General features: G+C 48.9%; 1 protein-coding gene across 6 annotated transcripts in view; it reads left to right on the forward strand.

Annotated features, from left to right (window-relative positions):
• The window catches only part of IKKepsilon (I-kappaB kinase epsilon), a 395,291-nt gene that overhangs the window by 281,267 nt on the left and 92,901 nt on the right, over positions 1-21,123 (forward strand). For 4 of the 6 annotated variants that reach the window (XM_069315600.1, XM_069315599.1, XM_069315601.1 and 1 more), the window contains one exon: positions 13,334-13,402. The exons of the other annotated variants lie outside the window; for them this stretch is intronic. In XM_069315600.1, the coding sequence (XP_069171701.1) occupies positions 13,334-13,402 (69 nt within the window). The remainder of the gene's footprint in view (positions 1-13,333; positions 13,403-21,123) is intronic. 6 annotated transcript variants of the gene reach the window in all.

Here is a 21,123-nt window from a genome sequence, read left to right on the forward strand (position 1 = left end):
GAGATAGAGGGAGAGAGAGAGAGAGAGAGAGAGGGGGAGAGGGAGGGAGGGAGGGAGGGAGGGAGGGAGGGAGGGAGGGAGGGAGGGAGGGAGGGAGGGAGGGAGGGGGAGAGAGGGAGGGAGGGAGGGAGGGGGAGAGAGGGAGGGGGAGAGAGGGAGGGCGGGATGAAACAAGCATGGTGAGTGTACAGGGATTAGACCCGTCCACTCACGCTAGAGTTGTTCCAATAACATACAGTAATTTCTCAAAGAGCAGATGTCTATCATGTTACAGCATATTTTCGGTTTTATTTAGTTTAGTTTAATTAGGATAATAAAAAGCTATTAAAACACTGGTTTTAGAAATTATTTATTAATATGAAACTTTCAAAAGTCATGGGTCACTGAACTATGACGACACACAGACGAAAGTGAATGAAACCTCACTGTAAAGTGAGGTTTACAGTACAGTATTCTCTTATCTGTCCACCCTCACTCATCTTGTTTCATCACAGAAAATGTCTATAAGGAGATTTTACCACATGTAGCTAGGTAATCACGCTTCATCCTTTAAATTAATGTACAAAGATACGTGTGCCCCAAATCAGTGAACGAAAATCATGGAAACTTAGTTGTTCACTTGTGTGGATCACTCTGGCTGATGTTTGTGTGGACCATTTTGGCTGGTGTTTGTGTGGACCATTTTGGCTGGTGTTTGGTTCATATGGTTCACTTGTGTGATCCAACTTCTTATGAAGGAATTATTAATTGTAATCTGTGATAGAATGAGAAAGTTTTCCACCACTCTGTGAACTCTGTCCCAAAATCGTAAGCTTGTGGACCACTTGTGGTCCACATGTGTGGTCCATTTGTGTGGTCCACTTGTGTGATCCACTTGTGTGATCCAACTTGTCATATGAGAGAATTATTAATTGTAATCTGTTATAGAATGGGAAAGTTTTCCACCAGTCTGTGAACTCTGTCTGGACATCGTAAGCAAATCCGAACATCCCTCGCTTCGGCGAACCATTGTTCGTCGAACCGGGTGAGTAAATTCGGCCTGAAAAGTGTGCGAACTAGCCGGAGATTCGTTGAATCGGGGTACGTTGAATCGAGGTTGTACTGTATATATATATATATATATATATATATATATATATATAATATGCGAACAAGCCTGAATGGTCCCCAGGACAATATGCAACTGAAAACTCACACCCCAGAAGTGACTCGAACCCATACTCCCAGGTGCAACGCAACTGGTATGTACAAGACGTACATACATACATTCGTCTTGTACATACCAGTTGCGTTGCACCTGGGAGTATGGGTTCGAGTCACTTCTGGGGTGTGAGTTTTCAGTTGCATATTGTCCTGGGGACCATTCAGGCTTGTTCGCATTTGTGTTCCTCACGTGTGCCCCAAAGAATGAGGTGATTTGGTAAAATGCTATGCCCAAGATTACTATCCGAGTGCCGGCGGTGGGGTGGTTCAAATAGCCTCGGCTATCACCTCATTATGTCCGGTCGTGATGGTCAAGTGGATTAAGGCGTCTTGTACATACCAGTTGCGTGGCATCTGGGAGTATGGGTTCGAGTCACTTCTGGGGTGTGAGTTTTCAGTTGCATATTGTCCTGGGGACCATTCAGGCTTGTTCGCATATATATATATATATATATATATATATATATATATATATATATATATATATATATATATATATATATATATATATATATATATATATATATATATATGCAATTGACGATCACAAAACACTGATCATTTTATGCGGAAAATCCACAGAGAAATATGAAATGAGGTGAACGTTTCGGCTTTGTTAAAGCCTTTGTCAACACCAGACTGACTCAGTCTGGTGTTGACAAAGGCTTTAACAAAGCCGAAACGTTCACCTCATTTCATATTTCTCTGTGGATTTTCCGCATATATATATATATATATATATATATATATATATATATATATATATATATATATATATATATATATATATATATATATATATATATATATATATATATATAATATTGACATTATTAGGCGATGCTGTGGTCACAAGCTGAACAGCAGTGCTGTGAGTTCATGCTGCATGCGCCGGCCTTGGTTGCTCACTCAGTACTGCGGCTCTCACATCTGGGAATGTGGATCATGATTTTTTCTGGGGAGAGCCCTGTCGTCTCCCCAGAGCTATCCAGGCTGAATGGATATGTATAACTTTCTGGCATTAGTCAAAGTGCTTGGAGTTCTTGCCTACCGTGGACCACGAGCCAGAACCTGGCTCCCTCAGAGGCACGAGGAGCAATGGCCTATAGAAACCCGCATGTGGTTGGGAGCATTCTATGTATGCCATCAACCGGGGTAGGCACCCAGAAAAGTAGGCGCCCCAAAACAAACCTCTTTTCTGGTGAAAATATTGCTACCGAAAACCGAACGAGTGGACAGAACTCACCAAACAAAATGATCAAACTAGCATGACGTCATCACGTTGCCACACCGCTGTCTACGCAACCCCCCCCCCCTCCCCAGGAGGGGAAAGGGGGAGACCCAGACCATCCAACTGGCAGTTCTTGGCTGATGGAATTACTGGCCGGTTGAGTGCCTCTGGCTCTGGTTTTTGTTTTAGTTCTGTGCCTTGTGGTGTGGGCTGTCTCTACCGGTGGGGTGTGAGATTCCACTGTACTCGAGCTGCATGTGCCTAGGGCTCTCTTCCCTAGGTGCCCTGTAAGTACTGCCCTTGGGCCTTGGGACCACCTTCCACAAGTCACCTTGGGTTCTGCCTCCGCTGTGTCCTTTACTGCTCGGTACTGGGCCACCCTTGGAGTCGGCTGGGGTTTTGTTGCCCTGGTTTGTCTCTGGGTAGGGGGTAATTTTCATCACTGGTAGGGGCGCGGGGTACTGCACAGCTAGTTTTCACCAATAACAGCGGCCGGGGTACTACACAGCTAGTTTTCACCAATAACAGCGGCTGGCTCTGTTCCGCCTGGGTACGTTGTCCTCTTGCTGGGTTTTTCTTTTGTTTTTGTTTTACCTGGTGGGGGGTGGGATCTGCCTTTATGGTTCCCCTTTATTGTTCTAGGTGTTTTTCTTTCATTATTTTCTATTGGTGGTTCTCCCCGCTTGGCCCCCGTGAGTGGACACGTCCCGGGGGTTCAGCTTTTAGAAGTTTGTTTGGTAGACTTGGGCGCTGGTTCACTGTACCCTGCCTGACCTTCCCTTAGCGTGTACCCAAGACTAAGGGCCCTGGGAAACCTCACGGGGGCTCCATGGTCCTATGGATGTGTTCTGGAGTCCCCCCTCACGTATTGCGAGTTTGACGGTTGATCTGTCCCCTTGTCTCAGGGTGACACTCACCTGTTGTGCCTCCACCATGCTACCTGTTGGGTCATTGTTTCTTATGACCCGGAGTTGTGCGACGGGTGTTGTCGGGACGCGCTATCATTCACGCAGGCCACTGGTCATGATAATCGGGTGCAGGCGGCTGCAGCGTTGCTTGCTAGGTGTAGGTTGCTGCAACGCTCTTGGTTGTGGCTCCGGATGCCTCGAGGCTGACGCGTTTGGTTGTTGGGGTCCGGACTTTGGGGGTGGGGGTCGCTTCAGCTCTGGCTCCTTCTGCTCGTCGTTCTTGCCCTTCTGTTCTGCACACTTCTTTCCTTGCTTCCTGCTCCGAACCGTAGGCGGGTTTCGGGGTTGGAGCGGGGTCTGGTTCAGTTGAGACTCAGGCGATTTCAGGGGGTTTTCCTCTTCCAGGGTGGCGGCGGAGGCATTAGAGTCTGTTTCTCCAGCCATGCCGTATGGGTCTGACCTTCCTTAGTGTTTGTACGGCTGCCCCAGCTTTTCCTTGTCACGCTGGGGGGTGTGGCTCGGCCCCGGGTCTTGCCGTAGAGGTTCCTAGGGTTGGGGAAGGGTTGCCTGGGGGGCCTCGGCCCTGTTTTGCCCCTCTTGGGTCATTGTACCCTCGGTAGCAGTTCCTCAGAGTGGGGTTGTTCCTTCCCCCGCTGTGTTCATGTTGGTTTCGGATCTACCCTTCCATGGGTTCGGTTCCGTGTCCCTTCGGGTTCGTTGGTCCCGTTGTTCCTCGGGGTGTGTTTTGCTCCCTTTTCCTCACCCTTTGCGCTTACGTCGTGATATTTTATTTTATTTTATTAATAAATAAATATAAGTAATAAATAAATCATTTTATTTTATTTATTTATGTATATACAAGAAGGTACATTGGGTTTGTGAGGATGCATAGCATGGTATTTACAATCTTGTAAAGCCACTAGTACGCGCAGCATTTTGGGCAGGTCTGATACTGTTCCCATTGTATCGGGGTCCCTGCATATCCCTTGATCAGGGGTGTCTTTTTCTCCATATGTACCTCCGTGCATTTGTACTCACCTAATTGTGCTTGCAGGGGTTGAGCTTTGGCTCTTTGGTCCCGCCTCTCAACTGTCAATCAGCTGGTGTACAGATTGGTGAGCCTACTGGGCTCTATCATATCTACATTTGAAACTGTGTATGGAGTCAGCCTCCAACACATCACTTCCTAGTGCATTCCATTTATTAATTACTCTGACACTGAAAAAATTCTTTCTAATGTCTCTGTGGCTCATCTGGGTACTAAGTTTCCACCTGTGTTACCTTGTTCGTGTCCCACTCGTGCTGAAGAATTTGTCTTTGTCCACCCTGTCAATTCCCCTGAGAATTTTGTAGGTGGTTATCATGTCTCCCCTAACTCTTCTGTTTTCCAGGGATGTGAGGTTCAGCTCCTTTTGCCTTTCCTCGTAGCTCATTCCTCTCAGTTACGGGACAAGCCTGGTGGCATACCGCTGAATCTTCTCTAACTTTGTCTTGTGTTTAACTAGGTATGGACTTCAGGCTGGAGCTGCATACTCCAGGATTGGTCTTACGTAAGTGGTATACAGGGTTCTGAAAGATTCCTTACACAAGTTTCTAAAGGCAGTTCTTATGTTAGCCAGTCTAACATATGCCGCTGATGATATTCTTTTGATGTGGGCCTCTGGGGACAGGTTCGGTGTGATATCAACCCCCAAATCTTTCTCTCTATTTGACTCTTGCAGGATTTCACCTCCCAGATGATACCTTGTGTTCAGCCTCCTGCTCCCTTCGCCTAATTTCATCACCTTACACTTTCCTGAGTTGAACTTTAGCAGCCATTTTCTAGACCATTCCTCTAGTTTATCCAGGTCATCCTGTAGTCTCTGTCTATCTTCATCCGTCTTGATTTTTCTCATAATTTGTGCTTGCTTGTCGTGGTTCTTGTTGGTTCGCGAACCTCTTCATATCTTCTACTATTATTGAGACGTTTGTTAACTTCCGGTGAGGTTTCCCTCTGGTCCTTTTTTGGACTCATTGGTTCCCTTCCGTCCTCTGTCTTCTTTCGCTTTGGTTTCGCCTTGTTTTGTTTTCGCATCATCTCTACTTCCAATTTTGACGTCCCTTGTCTTCGTTATGTACACCTTCCTGGTGTTTGTATGATATGTGTATACGATGTGTCTATACATTATGTGTATGTACAATGTGTGTGTCCGCCTGGTGTACAAGCCATGCCATCGGTAGATGGGTGGTGCGTTTCGTACCTCACGCGCTGAGGCTAGGGTGTTTGTGTTGTTTCTGGGCGGTGTGCTCGTGTGTTCCTCGTCGTTTATCCTGGTTTTCTATGGCTTCTTGCTCATTTTCTCTCTCCAGTCGCAGACCTCTAGATGCGGGGGGGGTGTTCTGGATTTTATATACGGGGACTTCACTTCATTCTTTCCTCTGCTTCTGGGTGTGGGGTTGCTTGGAGTGGCGCCACCTCTCCCTCTGTACTGCTCCTTGTCTTCTACTGGTCGTGCGCCTCTGGACATATTTCACTTTAGACATCCAGTTTTTATTCAGGTAACAGTACATACAATGCCTACTGCCTCTCATTCGCATGGCGTTTGAGTGCACCACTAGCGATGCTCCTGGTATGTTACTTGGCTCGACTGTACTCATCTTTTTGTACTCGCCTATTTGTACTTGCGGGGGTTGTGCTCTGGCTCTTTGGTCCCGCCTCTCAACCATCATTCAACAGGTGTACAGGTTCCTGAGCCTATTGGGCTCTATCATATCTACACTTGAAACTGTGTAACTGTGTTGTGGCATGGTTGTGCAACTGCTCTGCAGGTGAGTTTGTCCTGTCTGGCGCCTCTGTCGACCTGGTGCTGGTTCTCGACTTTTGGTGGGGTACTTGCCTAGTTGTGCTTCCGGGGGTTGAGCTTTGGCTCCTTGGTCCCGCCTTTCTCTCCTGTCGGTCGACGGGTGTGCAGTTTCCAGAGCCTACTGGGCTCTATCTTCTCTATGTTCCTGTGGGTGGAGTCTGCCTCCACCACATCACTTCCTAGTGCATTCCAATTACTATCTCCTCTGACATTGATCGGGTTCTTTTTCATGTCTGTGGCTCCTTTGGGTACTCAGCTTCCTCCTGTGTCCCCTTGTACATGTCCCACCCTTGGTCACTGCTCCATCCTTGTTTACTCTGTCACTTCCCTGCTTGGCAGGGTTGCATCGATGGCTCCTAACAGGGGTGTTAGGTGTTGTGTGTTTTGTTTGGACACCTTGCGTGTGTCTTCAGTGTCTTTCCTTTGTCCATGTATCTTGTTCTTCGTTGTCCTGTGGGGCTCTGCCCCGCATTTCTGTGTTTTTGGTTTTGTTTGGTCGACACCTGGGTTTTTTCCCTATTTTTGGACACTCCTTCGTTCCCTCGGTCCTTGTTTGTGTCCTTCCTTGCTTGGTTTCTGATCTCTGGACACTCATGCCTTGCCTGACTTTGGTGCCTGGCTGCACCCTGATATCCATGCTGTCCCTTGGTTATGTGCCCCCTCCACTACACATTTTGTGGCTGGTCGTGTGCATTGCATTCCCGGCCGCTCCTTGGTCCGTCTTCGGGGTTTTCCTTGCCTCTTTCCGTTTTTCCTCCTCCTATGCTACACATGACTGTGTATCTGGGTCGGTGCTTCTTGACTATTCTGATGTTGGGTTCTCGGGTGAGCCTCTGTCTATGTTCAGTTCTCTGCTTTTGGACTACCCCGGTGTTCCGTTTTGGTACTGAGTTCCTTCGCTTTTTCTTTGTATCTCACTGCAGGCTTCGGTGTTGCACTGTCTGTAGGGGGTTGTGGCCTTTCGGGCCTCCGCTCCTCTCCTACTGGTTCCTTTTCTTGGGACAGGTAGCTGGGTTCTGGTCCTGGCTCCGGCTTTTCTTTGTTCCTTTTCCGGGACGTGTAATTACCTAAGTGTAATTACCTAAGTGTAGTTACAGGATGAGAGCTACGCTCGTGGTGTCCCGTCTTCCCAGCACTCTTTGTCATATAACGCTTTGAAACTACTGACGGTCTTGGCCTCCACCACCTTCTCACTTAACTTGTTCCAACCGTCTACCACTCTATTTGCGAAGGTGAATTTTCTTATATTTCTTCGGCATCTGTGTTTAGCTAGTTTAAATCTATGACCTCTTGTTCTTGAAGTGCCAGGTCTCAGGAAATCTTCCCTGTCGATTTTATCAATTCCCGTTACTATTTTGTATGTAGTGATCATATCACCTCTTTTTCTTCTGTCTTCTAGTTTTGGCATGTTTAATGCTTCCAACCTCTCCTCGTAGCTCTTGCCCTTCAGTTCTGGGAGCCACTTCGTAGCATGTCTTTGCACCTTTTCCAGTTTGTTGATGTGCTTCTTAAGATATGGGCACCACACAACAACTGCATATTCTAGCTTTGGCCTAACAAAAGTCATGAACAATTTCTTTAGTATATTGCCATCCATGTATTTAAATGCAATTCTGAAGTTAGAAAGCATCGCATAGGCTCCTTGCACAATATTCTTTATGTGGTCCTCAGGTGATAGTTTTCTATCTAGAACCACCCCTAGATCTCTTTCTTTATCAGAATTCTTTAAAGATTTCTCACATAATATATAGGTTGTATGGGGTCTATGTTCTCCTATTCCACATTCCATAACATGACATTTATTAACATTAAATTCCATTTGCCAGGTGGTGCTCCATATACTTATTTTGTCCAGGTCTTCTTGAAGGGCATGACAATCATCTAAATTTCTTATCCTTCCTATTATCTTAGCATCATCAGCAAACATGTTCATATAATTCTGTATACCAACTGGTAGATCATTTATGTACACAATAAACATCGCTGGTGCAAGAACTGAACCCTGTGGTACTCCACTTGTGACATTTCTCCATTCCGATACATTGCCTCTGATTACTGCCCTCATTTTTCTATCAGTCAGAAAATTTTTCATCCATGATAGAAGCTTACCTGTCACCCCTCCAATATTTTCCAGTTTCCAGAACAACCTCTTATGTGGAACTCTGTCGAAAGCCTTTTTTAGGTCCAGATAGATGCAGTCAACCCAACCATCTCTTTCCTGTAATATCTCTGTGGCTCGATCATAGAAACTGAGTAAATTCGATACACAGGATCTTCCAGATCGAAAACCATACTGTCTGTCTGATATTATATCATTTCTCTCCAGGTGTTCTACCCATTTAGTTTTGATTAGTTTTTCCAATACTTTCACTATTACACTCGTCAATGATACAGGTCTATAATTGAGGGGGTCTTCCCTGCTGCCACTTTTCTGGGTCTGGTGGAACTATGTTAGCCTGTTTCCACACGTCTGCTACAATTCCTGTACACAGGGATGCCTGAAAGATCAGGTGAAGTGGAATGCTGAGCTCAGATGCACATTCTCTCAGAACCCATGGTGAAACGCCATCTGGGCCAGCTGCTTTGTTCTTACCGAGCTCCTTTAGCATATTTTCCACTTCATCTCTAGACACCTCTATCCGCTCTATGTTGTTCTCTGGAATTCTTATTGCGTCTGGTTCTCTGAAGATTTCATTTTGTACAAACACACTTTGGAACTTTTCATTTAATGTTTCGCACATTTCCTTTTCATTTTCCATGAATCTGTTTCCCATTTTCAACCTCTGTATATTATCCTGTACCTGCAATTTGTTCTTTATGAATTTGTAGAATAGGCCCGGTTCTGTTTTACATTTATCTGCTATCCCTTTTTCAAAATTTCTTTCTGCCTCTCTCCTTACTGCTGTATAGTTGTTTCTCGCATCTTTGTATCGCTGGTATGTTTGGGGGTTTGGCCTCTTCCTATACTGATTCCATTTTTGTGTCTTTTGGTCTCTTGCCCTCTCACAATTTCTGTCGAACCAATCCTGTTTTCTGGCCCTGCATCTCTGTTTTGGTATGAATGTTTGTGTGCCTTCCTCGTATAGTTTTAAAAATTTGGCATACATTTCATTTACTTCCCTGCCTATCAACAATTCTGTCCAGTTACACTCATTAAAAAAAATTCGAAGTTCCCCATAGTTGCCTCTCCTTAAATCGAGTTTATCAACTGTTTCAATGTCCCCATTTTCTTCTAGATGATATCTTAAAGCATATTTAATGTCTAACAGGACGTGATCACTCTTTCCCAAGGGAGGAAGGTACTGGATGTCAAAAATCTCTTCTTCTTGCCTGGTGAATACTAGATCCAGTACTGACGGTACATCTCCTTCCCTCATTCTTGTGGCTTGCTTTATGTGTTGATACAAGAATGTCTCCAGAATGAAGTTCACAAATCTGCATGTCCAAAAGTCCTCCGTTCTTGCTTCATAGGCCTCCCAGTCTATTGCTCTAAAGTTGAAGTCCCCCAGTATCAACAGTCGTGATTTATCTTTATCTGCTTGTACAATAATATCTCTCATGACCATTATGAGGCCCTCTCGTTTGTCATCCAGTTCTTCCTTTGTCCATGTGTTGCTTGCTGGTGGGCTGTAGGTATTTACAATTATCAGCTTATCATCTTGATTCCAGACCTGCAATGCCATTACAGTATGTCAATATCTCGAGGGTTTTCAAATATTAACTCTTTTACCTTCAGGTGTTTTTTCACCAGTACAGCCACTCCTCCTCCCTTCCTAGTTTTCCTGTCACGTCTCCAAACTGAATAGCCTCTTGGGAATATGACTTCATTTATTATATTTCCTTCAAGTTTTGTCTCTGATAATGCAACAATATCTGGGACCCTAAGCTGGATTACATCTTGCAACTCCAAAGTTTTTGACCTCACTCCATCTATGTTGGTATATACAATTTTCAGGAACATGTTCCCTTTTCCTTTGCTCTTTACTCCCCCTTCCACTAATGATCTTGTTGCTTTGTTTTTATGTACCATTTCACAAGCTTTCCAGTCCCTGTCACTTTGTAAAAAAAAGAGTTTCTGTCTTCTTCATTTCTATCCCCATTTAGACGTTTTGCCTCAATTAGGTTCATTTTCAGCTTTTCTCTGTCTTCCTTGGAGAGGTCTTGTCTTATTGACCAAAGTTTGCCAACCTCATCACTCTGCAGTTTCCTGGCATTTCTTAGCACTTCCATCATGTTTTTCACCCCATTAAACGTCACCCTTAAGGGGCGGTTTTTTTCTTTCTCATATTTTCCTATTCTTCTAAAATCACTGACATTTTCCTTTGAGCCTTCTCCTAAACCTACTATTTTCTCTATGATTTTCATCTCTTCTGCCGCTCGGTCCACCCTAGATGAAATTTCCTTCTCTAAACATCCAAAAATGATTATGGACTTAGTTCTATCTGCAGTGTTTTGTACCAGTTTACTGTTGGTAACCAGTTCTTTCCTAATTGCTTGCCTAATTTCTGCTTCTTGTTGGTCATTTCTGGTTTTGACTTCCGAACACACTTCTTTGATAGTCTCTTTCTCTTTTACAACTTCAGCATATGTCGCTTTTATTTCTTCTTTATACTTTTCTAGTTCTTTATTCACCTCCTCTATGTGAGTTGTCAGTGAAGTTTCCAGTTGGAGATCCTTACCTAACTCTATGTTAGCCCTTAGGCTTGCTTGGAGTTGTTCACCATATGAGTATCTTCTTGTTTATTTCTTCAAAGTCACCACACTTCACTTTCCATGCCTCATTTTCTTTCACTAGTTCCTTGATTTGCTCCTCCTGATTTGTTACCTTGTCTGTTAATGCAGTAATAATCTTACCTTGTTGCAGCATACTCCCTTTAAGAGTGCAAAGCTCACTCCAAAGAGCTCCATTGTCCTCTTCCAATTTAAGCACTTTTTCTTCATACTTCTTTTGCATATCCTCAATTATCTCTAACCTGCCAAGAACACCTCCTTTCCTTATATCTTGTGTTGAGAATCCTTTGAAACTATCATCTGTTGGTGTGTCAACATTCTCAGTGGGGGTGGTGGCGGCGGCCATCTTTGTTTTTGTTCTAGACCAAAACAAACTTTTCCACTCAGCTATTTTCACTCACTTTTACTTGTTTATTGTATTTTATTTGCTTTTACTCTTCCCTGAACCTTTATGTAACCTGGGACACCAGGTTACATAATTTGCTTATTTACATAATTTGTGTATTTGCTTTCCTGCGGTTCACGTTCTGCATAGTTCTCATGGATACCCTGGGGACGTGTGTGTGTCATTCTTCCCTGCTGGTGCTGGTTATGCTGCTTCTTTTCAATTTGCATTTTGCACTTTCGTTCGTGGTGCTCATTTCCCTCATTAGCCTCTGCTTGGGCACTGGCGCCTTGGTGTTTGGCTTTGGACCTTCAGGGGTCCTGGGGGGGGGGGGGGGTTCCTCCCGGATGGGGCGTTTCTGCTTGCCCGGATTGGTTCTTTTTCGGCTCACTGGGATTGGGTTCCTTGTTTCTCCTGGCGGCTGTTCCTTTTGGCTTTTGCCTGCCTTGGCAAGACATGCTGCTTTCCTCACTTCCGGTCATGTGGGTCTTCCCATGGCTCCGCCTCTTTTTGCGGATCGGTCCAGCTCTGAACAGGGCTGGATCGTTCTTCCCCTCGAGTTTTCGTGTCTCGGGTTTTTGTCTCTCGTTTCGCGTCGCTAGTGTTGGCACTGGTAGGTTCGTTGTTGGTCTCCCACCTGCGTGTTTCGTCTCGGAGCGGTGTATGGTTTTCCCAGTGGTCCTTCCGGTTTTCCTATCACTGCAAAGGGTCCTTCCGTCTCTAAAAGGGTTAGCTTGTCTTCTCTTTGGGGTTGTTCCGGGACCGTCATCTGGGACCTTGTACTGTCGCCTCGTATTTGGTGGTGCTGGCGGAGCCGCTCCAGGTTGCGTTCGGGGTTGCTGTTCCTTCTGCTCCGTTCCGCTTGCTGTCTTGAACATTGTTTCACCTCAGGCCTGCTCCTGCATTTCTGGTGCCGTCCTGGTCTTGGAATTTTAGGTTAGAGCACGTGGCGTCCGCCTCCCGGATCTTTCCCTATTTCCCTTATCTGTGGTGAGGTAGCTCCGGGGAGCCAACGGGGCTGCCCCCAGAAAATCAGCGTTGAATGTAATGAAACGCCATTTTCTGGGTGTGTACCGGAGGCTCCCCGGCATCCCTCCCTCCCTCTGGTCGGCGGTGTTTTTCGCATATTTTGACATCCAGCCTAAGAACTGCCAGTTGGATTGCCGGCACGGATGGTCTGGGGCTCCCCCTTCTCCCTCTTGGGGAGCGGGGTGGGGTTGCGCAGTGGCGGCGCGGCGACGTGATAACATCATACTAGTGTGATAATTTTGTTTAGGGAGTTCTGTCCACTTGTTTGGCTTTTGGTAGCAATATTTTCACCAGATTAGTGGTTTGTTTTGGAGCGCCTACCTTTCTGGGTGCCTATCCCGGTCAGTGGCAGACATAGAATGCTCCCAACCACAGGGGGGTTTCTATAGGCCATTGCTCCTTGTGCCTCTCTGAAGGGGGCCAGGTTCTGGCTCGTGGTCGCCAGTAGGCAAGAACTCCAAGCACTTTGACTGATGCAAGAAAGTTATACAAATCCATTCAGCCTGGATAGCTCTGGGAAGCCTCCAGGACTCACCCAGAAAATGGCGTTTTATTACATTCAACGCTGGTTTTTTAAAGATGGCGTCTGTTTACAAGAGCCCTGAGGAAGCTGATGCGAACCCCCATGTAGCCGTGGGAGTTTTGAATGGTATGTGAAAAATACAAATACTAGTACCCGAAAGTGCATTGCGCAAACCAGACGAGGGCCTGCAGGTGCGTTGCATAGTTTAAGGGAGCCACCGAGGGCCTGCCAGAAATAGGCATTTCATTACATTTAATTCTGTTTTTTTTTTACTTAATGTCTTATAGACCCCTTGCTTTTACCTGTCATCTTAACACGTTAAAGTCTTCCCTGCTACTTACAACTTGCAGAGTGCAGTAATATATTTCTTTCCTCTTCCCTCATGAGCCCAACTATGAATGACTAATACACTAATAAAATTAAGGTCCATAATTGTGGAACATTTGTATTTGTTATTCAATTCTTGTGGTGGCATCCTAGGCATCCTCACCATCAGGGATTATGAGGCTTGAGGAGCTGGTGGATAGGGCAAGTGATGGAGACATGGTGGTGAGTGCAACATTGTCAATATTTACTTAAAACTCCATAGCACCGGCTGAAAGTACATGCACTTGGTTTATCACTCTGAACAACAAGTGGTGATTATATTATGTTATTGGCTAATAATTATGAAAAATACCTTAATATCTTAATTTTCTTTAAGCTTAATAACTGAGTATACTGAAAATATGCAAAGTGTGAATGGGGTAACTTAAAAATGTGACCATGCTTAATATGGCAGTTGAGATACATAGTTGAATTGATAGACATAATAAAGCTTTTAGATGTGTGCCTTAACCCTTTAACCACTGCACTGTGCTCTATATGACACCCCTGTGGTGCACCAAAAAAACAAAAAATTATTTATAAAAAATTATTTTATCTTCTTTTATTGTTATAATGTAGTCTGAGGAAACTAAAATAAAATATTGTGTGTTACATACTTTAGCTTTGATGGCGCTGAGAAATTGAGTAATTTATGGGCGCTGAGTGAGTAGGCACTGTGACACACTCGACCCCCGCCACCCCATGGGGCAGGGGTCTAATTTTAAAAATTTTCATATAATTATGAAATATAATTTTTCATAATTGTTTCAACATCTCTCATTTGTTTCTTCTCTGTTTTCTGGGGGGAGCCCCTACGGCTCCCCGGAGCAGTCCATGGCTGATATGGATACCCTAACTATTTTGCATCAGTTGATGTGGGTGGAGTTCTAGGCCTACCGGGGACCACGAGCCAGAACCTGACCCCCTCAGAGAGGCATGGGGAGCAATGGCCCATAGAATTGCACATGTGATTTGGAGTATTCTATATCTGCCATCGACCGGGACAGGCACCCAGAAAGGTAAGCGCCACAAAACAAACCCCTATTCTGGTTAACAGCAAAAATCGACAAACGAGTGGACAGAACTCCCCCAGGAAAACGAACTAACAAGCATGACGTCACGCGAGCCGCGCCGCATGTCTGCGCAGCTCCCCCCTCCCCGGGAGGGGGAAGGGGGAGCCCCAGACCCCCGTGCCGGCGATCCCCGCCCCAGTTCCTCGGCTGATGGGATCATGCACGGTCGTGTGGCTCCAGCTCCAGTCTTGTCTCAGTGCTGTGACTTGTTTGCAGTGCTGCTCTTACGGTGGTCGTGTGAGCTGGGAGTAGTATTCTCAGGTACTCGGGCTGCATGTGCTTAGGGTCACCTTCCCTGAGTGCCCTATAAGTACCGCCCTTGGGGCTTGGGGTTGCCTTCCACAAGTCACCTTGGGTCTACCACTGTTGGCTTTTCGCTGTTTGGCATTTGGCCGCCCCGAGTGTTTGGGAGTTTTCCTCCTTTGTTTGCCTTGGGGTAAATGGTAGTTATAGCACTGGTGGGGCACAGGGTACTGCGTAGCTAGTTTTCACCTATGACAGTGGCCGGCTCTGTTCCCTCTGGGTACGTTGTCCACTTGTGTGGTTTTTCTTTCATATTTGTTTTTGCCTGGTAGGGGGGTCTGCCTTGTGTTCCCCCCCCCCCCTTATATTAGGGTGTTGTGTGGTGGCACCCCCTGCTTCGCCCTCACGGGTGGACACGTCCCGTGGGTTCAGCTTTAGCAGTTTGCTTGGTAATTTGGGACGCCGGTTGGCAGTGCCCTGCCTGGGATAACCCTTAGCAGACCCAGTCTAGGGGCCCTGGGAAACCCCCTGGGAACTCTCGGGTCTGATAGTGGAGACCCTTGCATCCCATCTCGCTTTGTGCGAGTTGAGGGTTGCTCTGTCCCTTTGTCTCAGGGTGACTCGCCTTGTTTTTGCCTCCGTCATGCTGCCTGTTGGGTCGGTGACACATTCGACCCTGAGTCCTGCAAGCTTTGTTGCTTGTTCATGACTCCATTCACCCAGTCTGCTGATGAATTCGCGTGGGTGCAGGCAGCTTGCGCGTTGCGGGGTAGGTTGTTGCAACACACTCTGGTTTGTCGCTTCCCTGGACGCCCTGATGCTGCCCCACTTTGTGTAGGGACCCAGACTTGGGGGTTTAGGTCGCTTCAGCCTTGGTTCCTTCCACGCCCCCCTTGTTTTTCTCCCTCCTGCTTCCGGCCCCTACGCATCTGCAGGCTTCGGCGTCAGGGCGGGGTTAGAGGTTCTGAGACTTGGGCAGTTTCGGGGGTTGCCCCGTCTGGGGTAGCTGCGGAGGCATTCGAGTCTGTTCCTCCGGCCGATGCTCCGGGGTCTGACCAGTGGGCCCCTTCTCTTCCAGCTCTCTCGGCTGCCCCAACTTTTTCTTGTGGGGCCAGGGCTTTGGAGGTCAACTCGGCCCTGGGGCCTGGTGTAGAGGCTCCTTGGGTTGGGAAGGAGCAGCCTTGGGTTCCTTGGGCTCCATTGCGCCCCGCCTGGATTTCTGTCCTTCTGAGCGGGGCTTACTGTTGCAAGGAGTGGGCTTTTCTTTTCCCCCCTCTGCATACGATTTGGGCTTGGGTTCTGCTCCTTCCCGGGTTCGGTTCCATGTCCCTGTGGTTTCTTTGGTTCTGTCTTCAGGAGGTTTTTGGCTACCCGCATCTTTTCGCCTGCGGTGCGGTTGGCCTTTGCGGCTTACCTCCTGCGTGTCCCGGAGTTTGCCTCCATACTGGTTCCTTCTGTTCTGGACAGGTTGGGCTCCTTGTAGCCGTTTGGGCTCCTTGTAGCCGTTTGGGCTCTTTGTAGCCGTTTGGGCTCCTTGTAGCCGGTTGGGCTCCTTGTAGCCGGTTGGGCTCCTTGTAGCCGGTTGGGCTCCTTGTAGCCGGTTGGGCTCCTTGTAGCCGGTTGGGCTCCTTGTAGCCGGTTGGGCTCCTTGTAGCCGGTTGGGCTCCTTGTAGCCGGTTGGGCTCCTTGTAGCCGGTTGGGCTCCTTGTAGCCGGTTGGGCTCCTTGTAGCCGGTTGGGCTCCTTGTAGCCGGTTGGGCTGCTTCTCGCCTTGTTGGGCTACTTTTCTTTCGTGTCCTGCGCATGCGCCTTGGGAGTTTGTTTTGGTTCCGGGCGGTGTGCACACGTGTTGGTGTTCTGCATCAATTTTCTCTCGGAGGGAGGGGGGGGGCTTCGCCTCTTCCTCTTTTCTTTCTCCAATCTGTGCCCCTGATGCTTTGGGGATGTTCTGGAGTGCCGCTGTGGGGAAGTCACGAGGTTTTTCACTGCATTTTAGGGTGGGGAGCCTCCTTTGCCACTCCCCTCCTCCGCCACTCCCCTCCTCCTCTCCAGCATGGGGGCCCTGGTCTCCTCCGGAGGCTACGTTCTCATAGGCTTGCATCATGGCCCTTCAGTGCCTATGTTCTGCAGGTGAGTTGGTGCGGTCTGGCATCTCCTTCGTCCTGAAGCTTTTTTTGTTTTTGGAAGTAGGAATGGGTGTACATACGTACTTGAGAACGTGGACCGTGGTGCCGAGGTGCCTACTGCAGGGCTATTGGCCCATACAGGGCAGCTCTTGTTCTCACCACCTGATTCCTTCCTCGGTTCACGGGTGACTGCAGGTGGCCTCTTGGCCCTTCCGAGGCGGCTCCTGCCTGTACTCATCCTGCCCCTCTCCTGTGCTTGTCTAACCTTGCTTGAGTTGGGGGCCCCGCCTCCACCTTGTTCCACGGTGCAACCTTGGGGGTGCCTGTTCGGTGGTACCTTTTCCTATGTCGAGGGTGTTTTGTTCTTGCCTCCTTGTGTTAGCAGGATTGGGTTCTGGCTCTTTGGTTCTGCCTCTCCTCTGTCGTTCGCCTGACGAGCGGATTCTGTGCTTCATGGGCGCTCTCGTCTCTGCTATTGGGGCTGTGTATGGGGTCAGCCCAAGTTGAGCTACCTAATGTGTTCCTTCGATTGCCTGCACACGTTTCTTCTATCGTCCCTGTGGCTCAGTTGGGTACTTGGTTTCCGCCTGTGTCCCCTTGTGTGCCACTCGTGTTACGATTTATCTATCTTCCCTGTCGCTTCCTCGGGGAGTGTGGTGACGTTTTGCTGCAGTTTTGGTACTGCGGCTGCGTGTAGGGGTTGGTTGTGGCATTTTGTTCGGCCCTTCCGTGCTCCCGAACGTGAGCGATCGGCCGAGCGGACAGCACGCTGGATTTGTGATCCTGTGGTGCTGGGTTCGATCCCAGGTGCAGGCAAGAAACAATGGGCAGAGTTTCTTTCACCCTATGCCCCTGTTACTTAGCAGTAAAATAGGTACCTGGGTGTTAGTCAGCTGTCACGGGCTGCTTCCTGGGGGTTGAGGCCTGGTTGAGGACCGGGCCGCAGGGACACTAAAAAGCCCTGAAATCATCTCAAGATAACCTCAAGTTATAACCTCCCTCTGGGGCCCTCCTTCCTTGCCGGTCTTGCTGTGCCGGGCCTGGTTTTTCCATGTTTCTTGGATTCTCTGTTTTGTCCTCATTGTCCTCACCTCGTTGTGCTGGCTGGGGATGAGCTTGGGGTCTTCGTCTCGCCCCTCGCCTATCCTCCGGTTTCTGTTCAAGTTCCAGAGCCCAGTGGGCTCCCTTCCTTAGTGTTTTTCACGGCTGCCCCTGGGTTTTTCTTGACACTGGGGCTTTGGGGGGGGGGGGACAGCTCGGCCCCGGGGCCTGCAGGGTGGGTTCCCGGGGCTGGGGTGGGGCTAACGTGAGGGGCCTCAGGCCCCATTGGTCCCCACCGGGGTTTTTCTTCCCCTCTGGGCGCGGCTTGCGGTTTTGTGGAGTGAGGTTTTTCCGTTAACCCTCTCCACACGTGCTTTTTGGGCGTGGGCCCCTCCCTGGGCTCGGTTTCCTCGTCCATAATGCCTGTTGCTTCCGTCCTGTCGGTGGGTGCTTTTCTACGGTCTTCGCCCCTTTTTTCCGGGACGGGCCTTCTCCGACATGTCCCACTCTTCTTGGGGTTCTGAATGACTTTTGGTCTCGGGTGCGACGGGGTTTTTGTGCCTTCGTCCTTTGTGTTTGCTTCTTTTTGTTCTCGAAGGTTCGGGACGGTTTTGCTCCTTCCCGGTTTCTGGTACGCCTGTCGTCGTTTGGTTGAGCTTCCCTCCGGTCCTTTCTTTGGCTTGTGGGTCCTCTTCCAGGCAGCTTCTGGGTGTTTGGCCTTCATGTTCTTTTGTTCATATCTCTTCTCTTAGTGCTGTCTCGGCGCTGCTCGTTTTCCTGGGGGGGATTTGCTCCTCTTAATGAGTGTCTTTTCGCTCCTGCCCTGCTGCGGGATGTTGGTGCGGGGCGGCTCCTTATGCGGGTTCCTTCCCTGTCGACTGCACTTGTGGTGGTGGAATTGCACGCTTTTGGCATTTTGGTCCTGCATTTCTTTTCCCTCTTGGGGCTGTCATAGGATTGGCTTGCGGAGGATGTAGAGGCGCTTGGGGCCATTCCTGGGTCTGGCACCTTGGTTTCTGCTGCTAGCTTTCATTATCGATGTTCCTTCTGCGTCGTTTCGCAGGCTGTCTCGTGCGTTGTTTCACCTCCGGCCTGCTCATACACTGCCTGTGCCGTCCTGGTCTTTGAACAGGGTGCTCTCCTGTTTTTCTTCTCCTTGGTTGTTGTGGCTCCTTCGGTTCAGGTTTGCTTTGCTTCGACTCTCTTTTTATGTTGGCATTGGCCTCTGGGGGTTGTGTGGCAGAGCTTCATGCTCTTCTCAGGTGCAGAGGTTTTTGGCTCCTATGGTCGTGGTCATAGGTTTCTTCGTCTGAAGCCGTTCTCCATTTTTCTGGCAAATGCTGTGCCTGCTGCTTTCTGGAGGGGTCCTTGGGTTGTTGTCTCGACTTCGTGTTGAGGAGTTGGGCACCGACTGCCTCCAGGGTATGTCGCCTTGTTTTCATAGGTAGTCTTTGGTGAAGTAGCTCCGGGAAGCCATAGGGGCTCCCCCTAGAAAACCAGTGTTGAATGTAATGAAACGCCATTTTCTGGGTGAGTCCCGGAGGCTCCCCGGCACCCTCCTGCCCTCCGGTCTGCGTTTTTTTTGTGGTTTTGATATCCAGCCTCAGAATGGGCGGGGATCGCCGGCGCGGGGGTCTGGGGCTCCGGGGCTCCCCCTTCCCCCTCCCGGGGAGGGGGGGAGCTGCGCAGACATGTGGCGCAGCTTGTGTGACGTCATGCTTGTTAGTTCGTTTTTCTGGGGGAGTTCTGTCCACTCGTTTGTCGATTTTTGTTGTTAACCAGAATAGGGGTTTGTTTTGTGGCGCTTACTTTTCTGGGTGCCTGTCCCGGTCGATGGCAGATATAGAATGCTCCAAATCACATGTGCAATTCTATGGGCCATTGCTCCCCGTGCCTCTCTGAGGGGGCCAGGTTCTGGCTCGTGGTCCCTGGTAGGCCTAGAACTCCACCCACATCGACTGATGCAAAATAGTTAGGGTATCCATATCAGCCATGGATAGCTCCGGGGAGCCTCCGGGACTCACCCAGAAAATGGCGTTTCATTACATTCAACGCTGGTTTTTCTGGGGGGAGCCCCGTCGGCTCCCCGGAGCTTTACTAGGCTGATATGCTAATGTCAGACTTTGGCATCAGTCATGTGTATGGAGTTCTAGGGCCTACCGGGGACCACGGCCAGAACCTGGCCCCCTCAGAGAGGCAAGGGGAGCAATGACCTATAGAAACCCCCGTGTTGTTGGAAGCATTCTATGTCTGCCATCGACCGGGTCAAGCATCCAGAAAGGTAAGCATTCCAAAACAAACCCCTATTCTGGTGAAAATTGCTACCTAAAGCCGAACTAGTGGATAGAACTCCTCAACAGAAAACATGCAAACTAGTATGACGTCATACGTCACTCACCACGCCGCTGTCTGTGCAGCTCCCCCCTCCCCGGGAGGGGGAAGGGGGAGCCCCAGACCTCCCACGCTGGCTATCCACCCATCAGTTCTTCGGCTGATGCTATAGGCACCGGTTATGTGCTCTGGCTCCAGTGGTTGTTTCATCACTGTACCTAGAGTGTGGTGTCTGTTTTCTAGGTGGTGTGTGAGCTGGGAGTGAGTCTCCAGTACTCTGGCTGCATGCGCCTAGGGTTCCCTTCCCTAGGTGCCCTGTAAGTACTGCCCTTGGGGCTTGGGGCCACCTTTCACAAGTTCCCTCGGTCCTGCCCCTGCTAGGCCGTTTACTGCTTAGTTTTCGGCCGCTCTTTGTGTGCTCGGGTGTTCTGTCTCCCTTGTTCTCCTTAGAGTAAGGGGCAGTTTTCCTCCCACCCTTTTTTGGGACGGTGTTTTCGTCATGTTTCCCCGTTCTTGGGGTTCTTCGTGACTTGTGGTCTCGGGTGCGCCTGCGCCTTTGTGTGCCTTCGGGACTAGTGTTGGCTTCTGTGTTCTCGAGGGTTCGGGAAGGGTTTTCGCTACTTCCTGCATTATTGGAACGTCTGTCGGCTCCTCATCCTTGTCGCCGTTTTGGGCTACTTGTGGCCCTGTTGAGCTACTTGTGGCCCCTGTTGGGCTACTTGTGGCCCCTGTTGAGCTACTTGTGGCCCCTGTTGGGCTACTTGTGGCCCCTGTTGGGCTACTTGTGGCCCCTGTTGGGCTACTTGTGGCCCCTGTTGGGCTACTTGTGGCCCCTGTTGGGCTACTTGTGGCCCCTGTTGGGCTACTTGTGGCCCCTGTTGGGCTACTTGTGGCCCCTGTTGGGCTACTTGTGGCCCCTGTTGGGCTACTTGTGGCCCCTGTTGGGCTACTTGTGGCCCCTGTTGGGCTACTTGTGGCCCCTGTTGGGCTACTTGTGGCCCCTGTTGGGCTACTTGTGGCCCCTGTTGGGCTACTTGTGGCCCCTGTTGGGCTACTTGTGGCCCCTGTTGGGCTACTTGTGGCCCCTGTTG

The sequence above is a fragment of the Procambarus clarkii genome, chromosome 81, assembly GCF_040958095.1.
Source record: "Procambarus clarkii isolate CNS0578487 chromosome 81, FALCON_Pclarkii_2.0, whole genome shotgun sequence".
Classification (NCBI taxonomy): domain Eukaryota; kingdom Metazoa; phylum Arthropoda; class Malacostraca; order Decapoda; family Cambaridae; genus Procambarus; species Procambarus clarkii.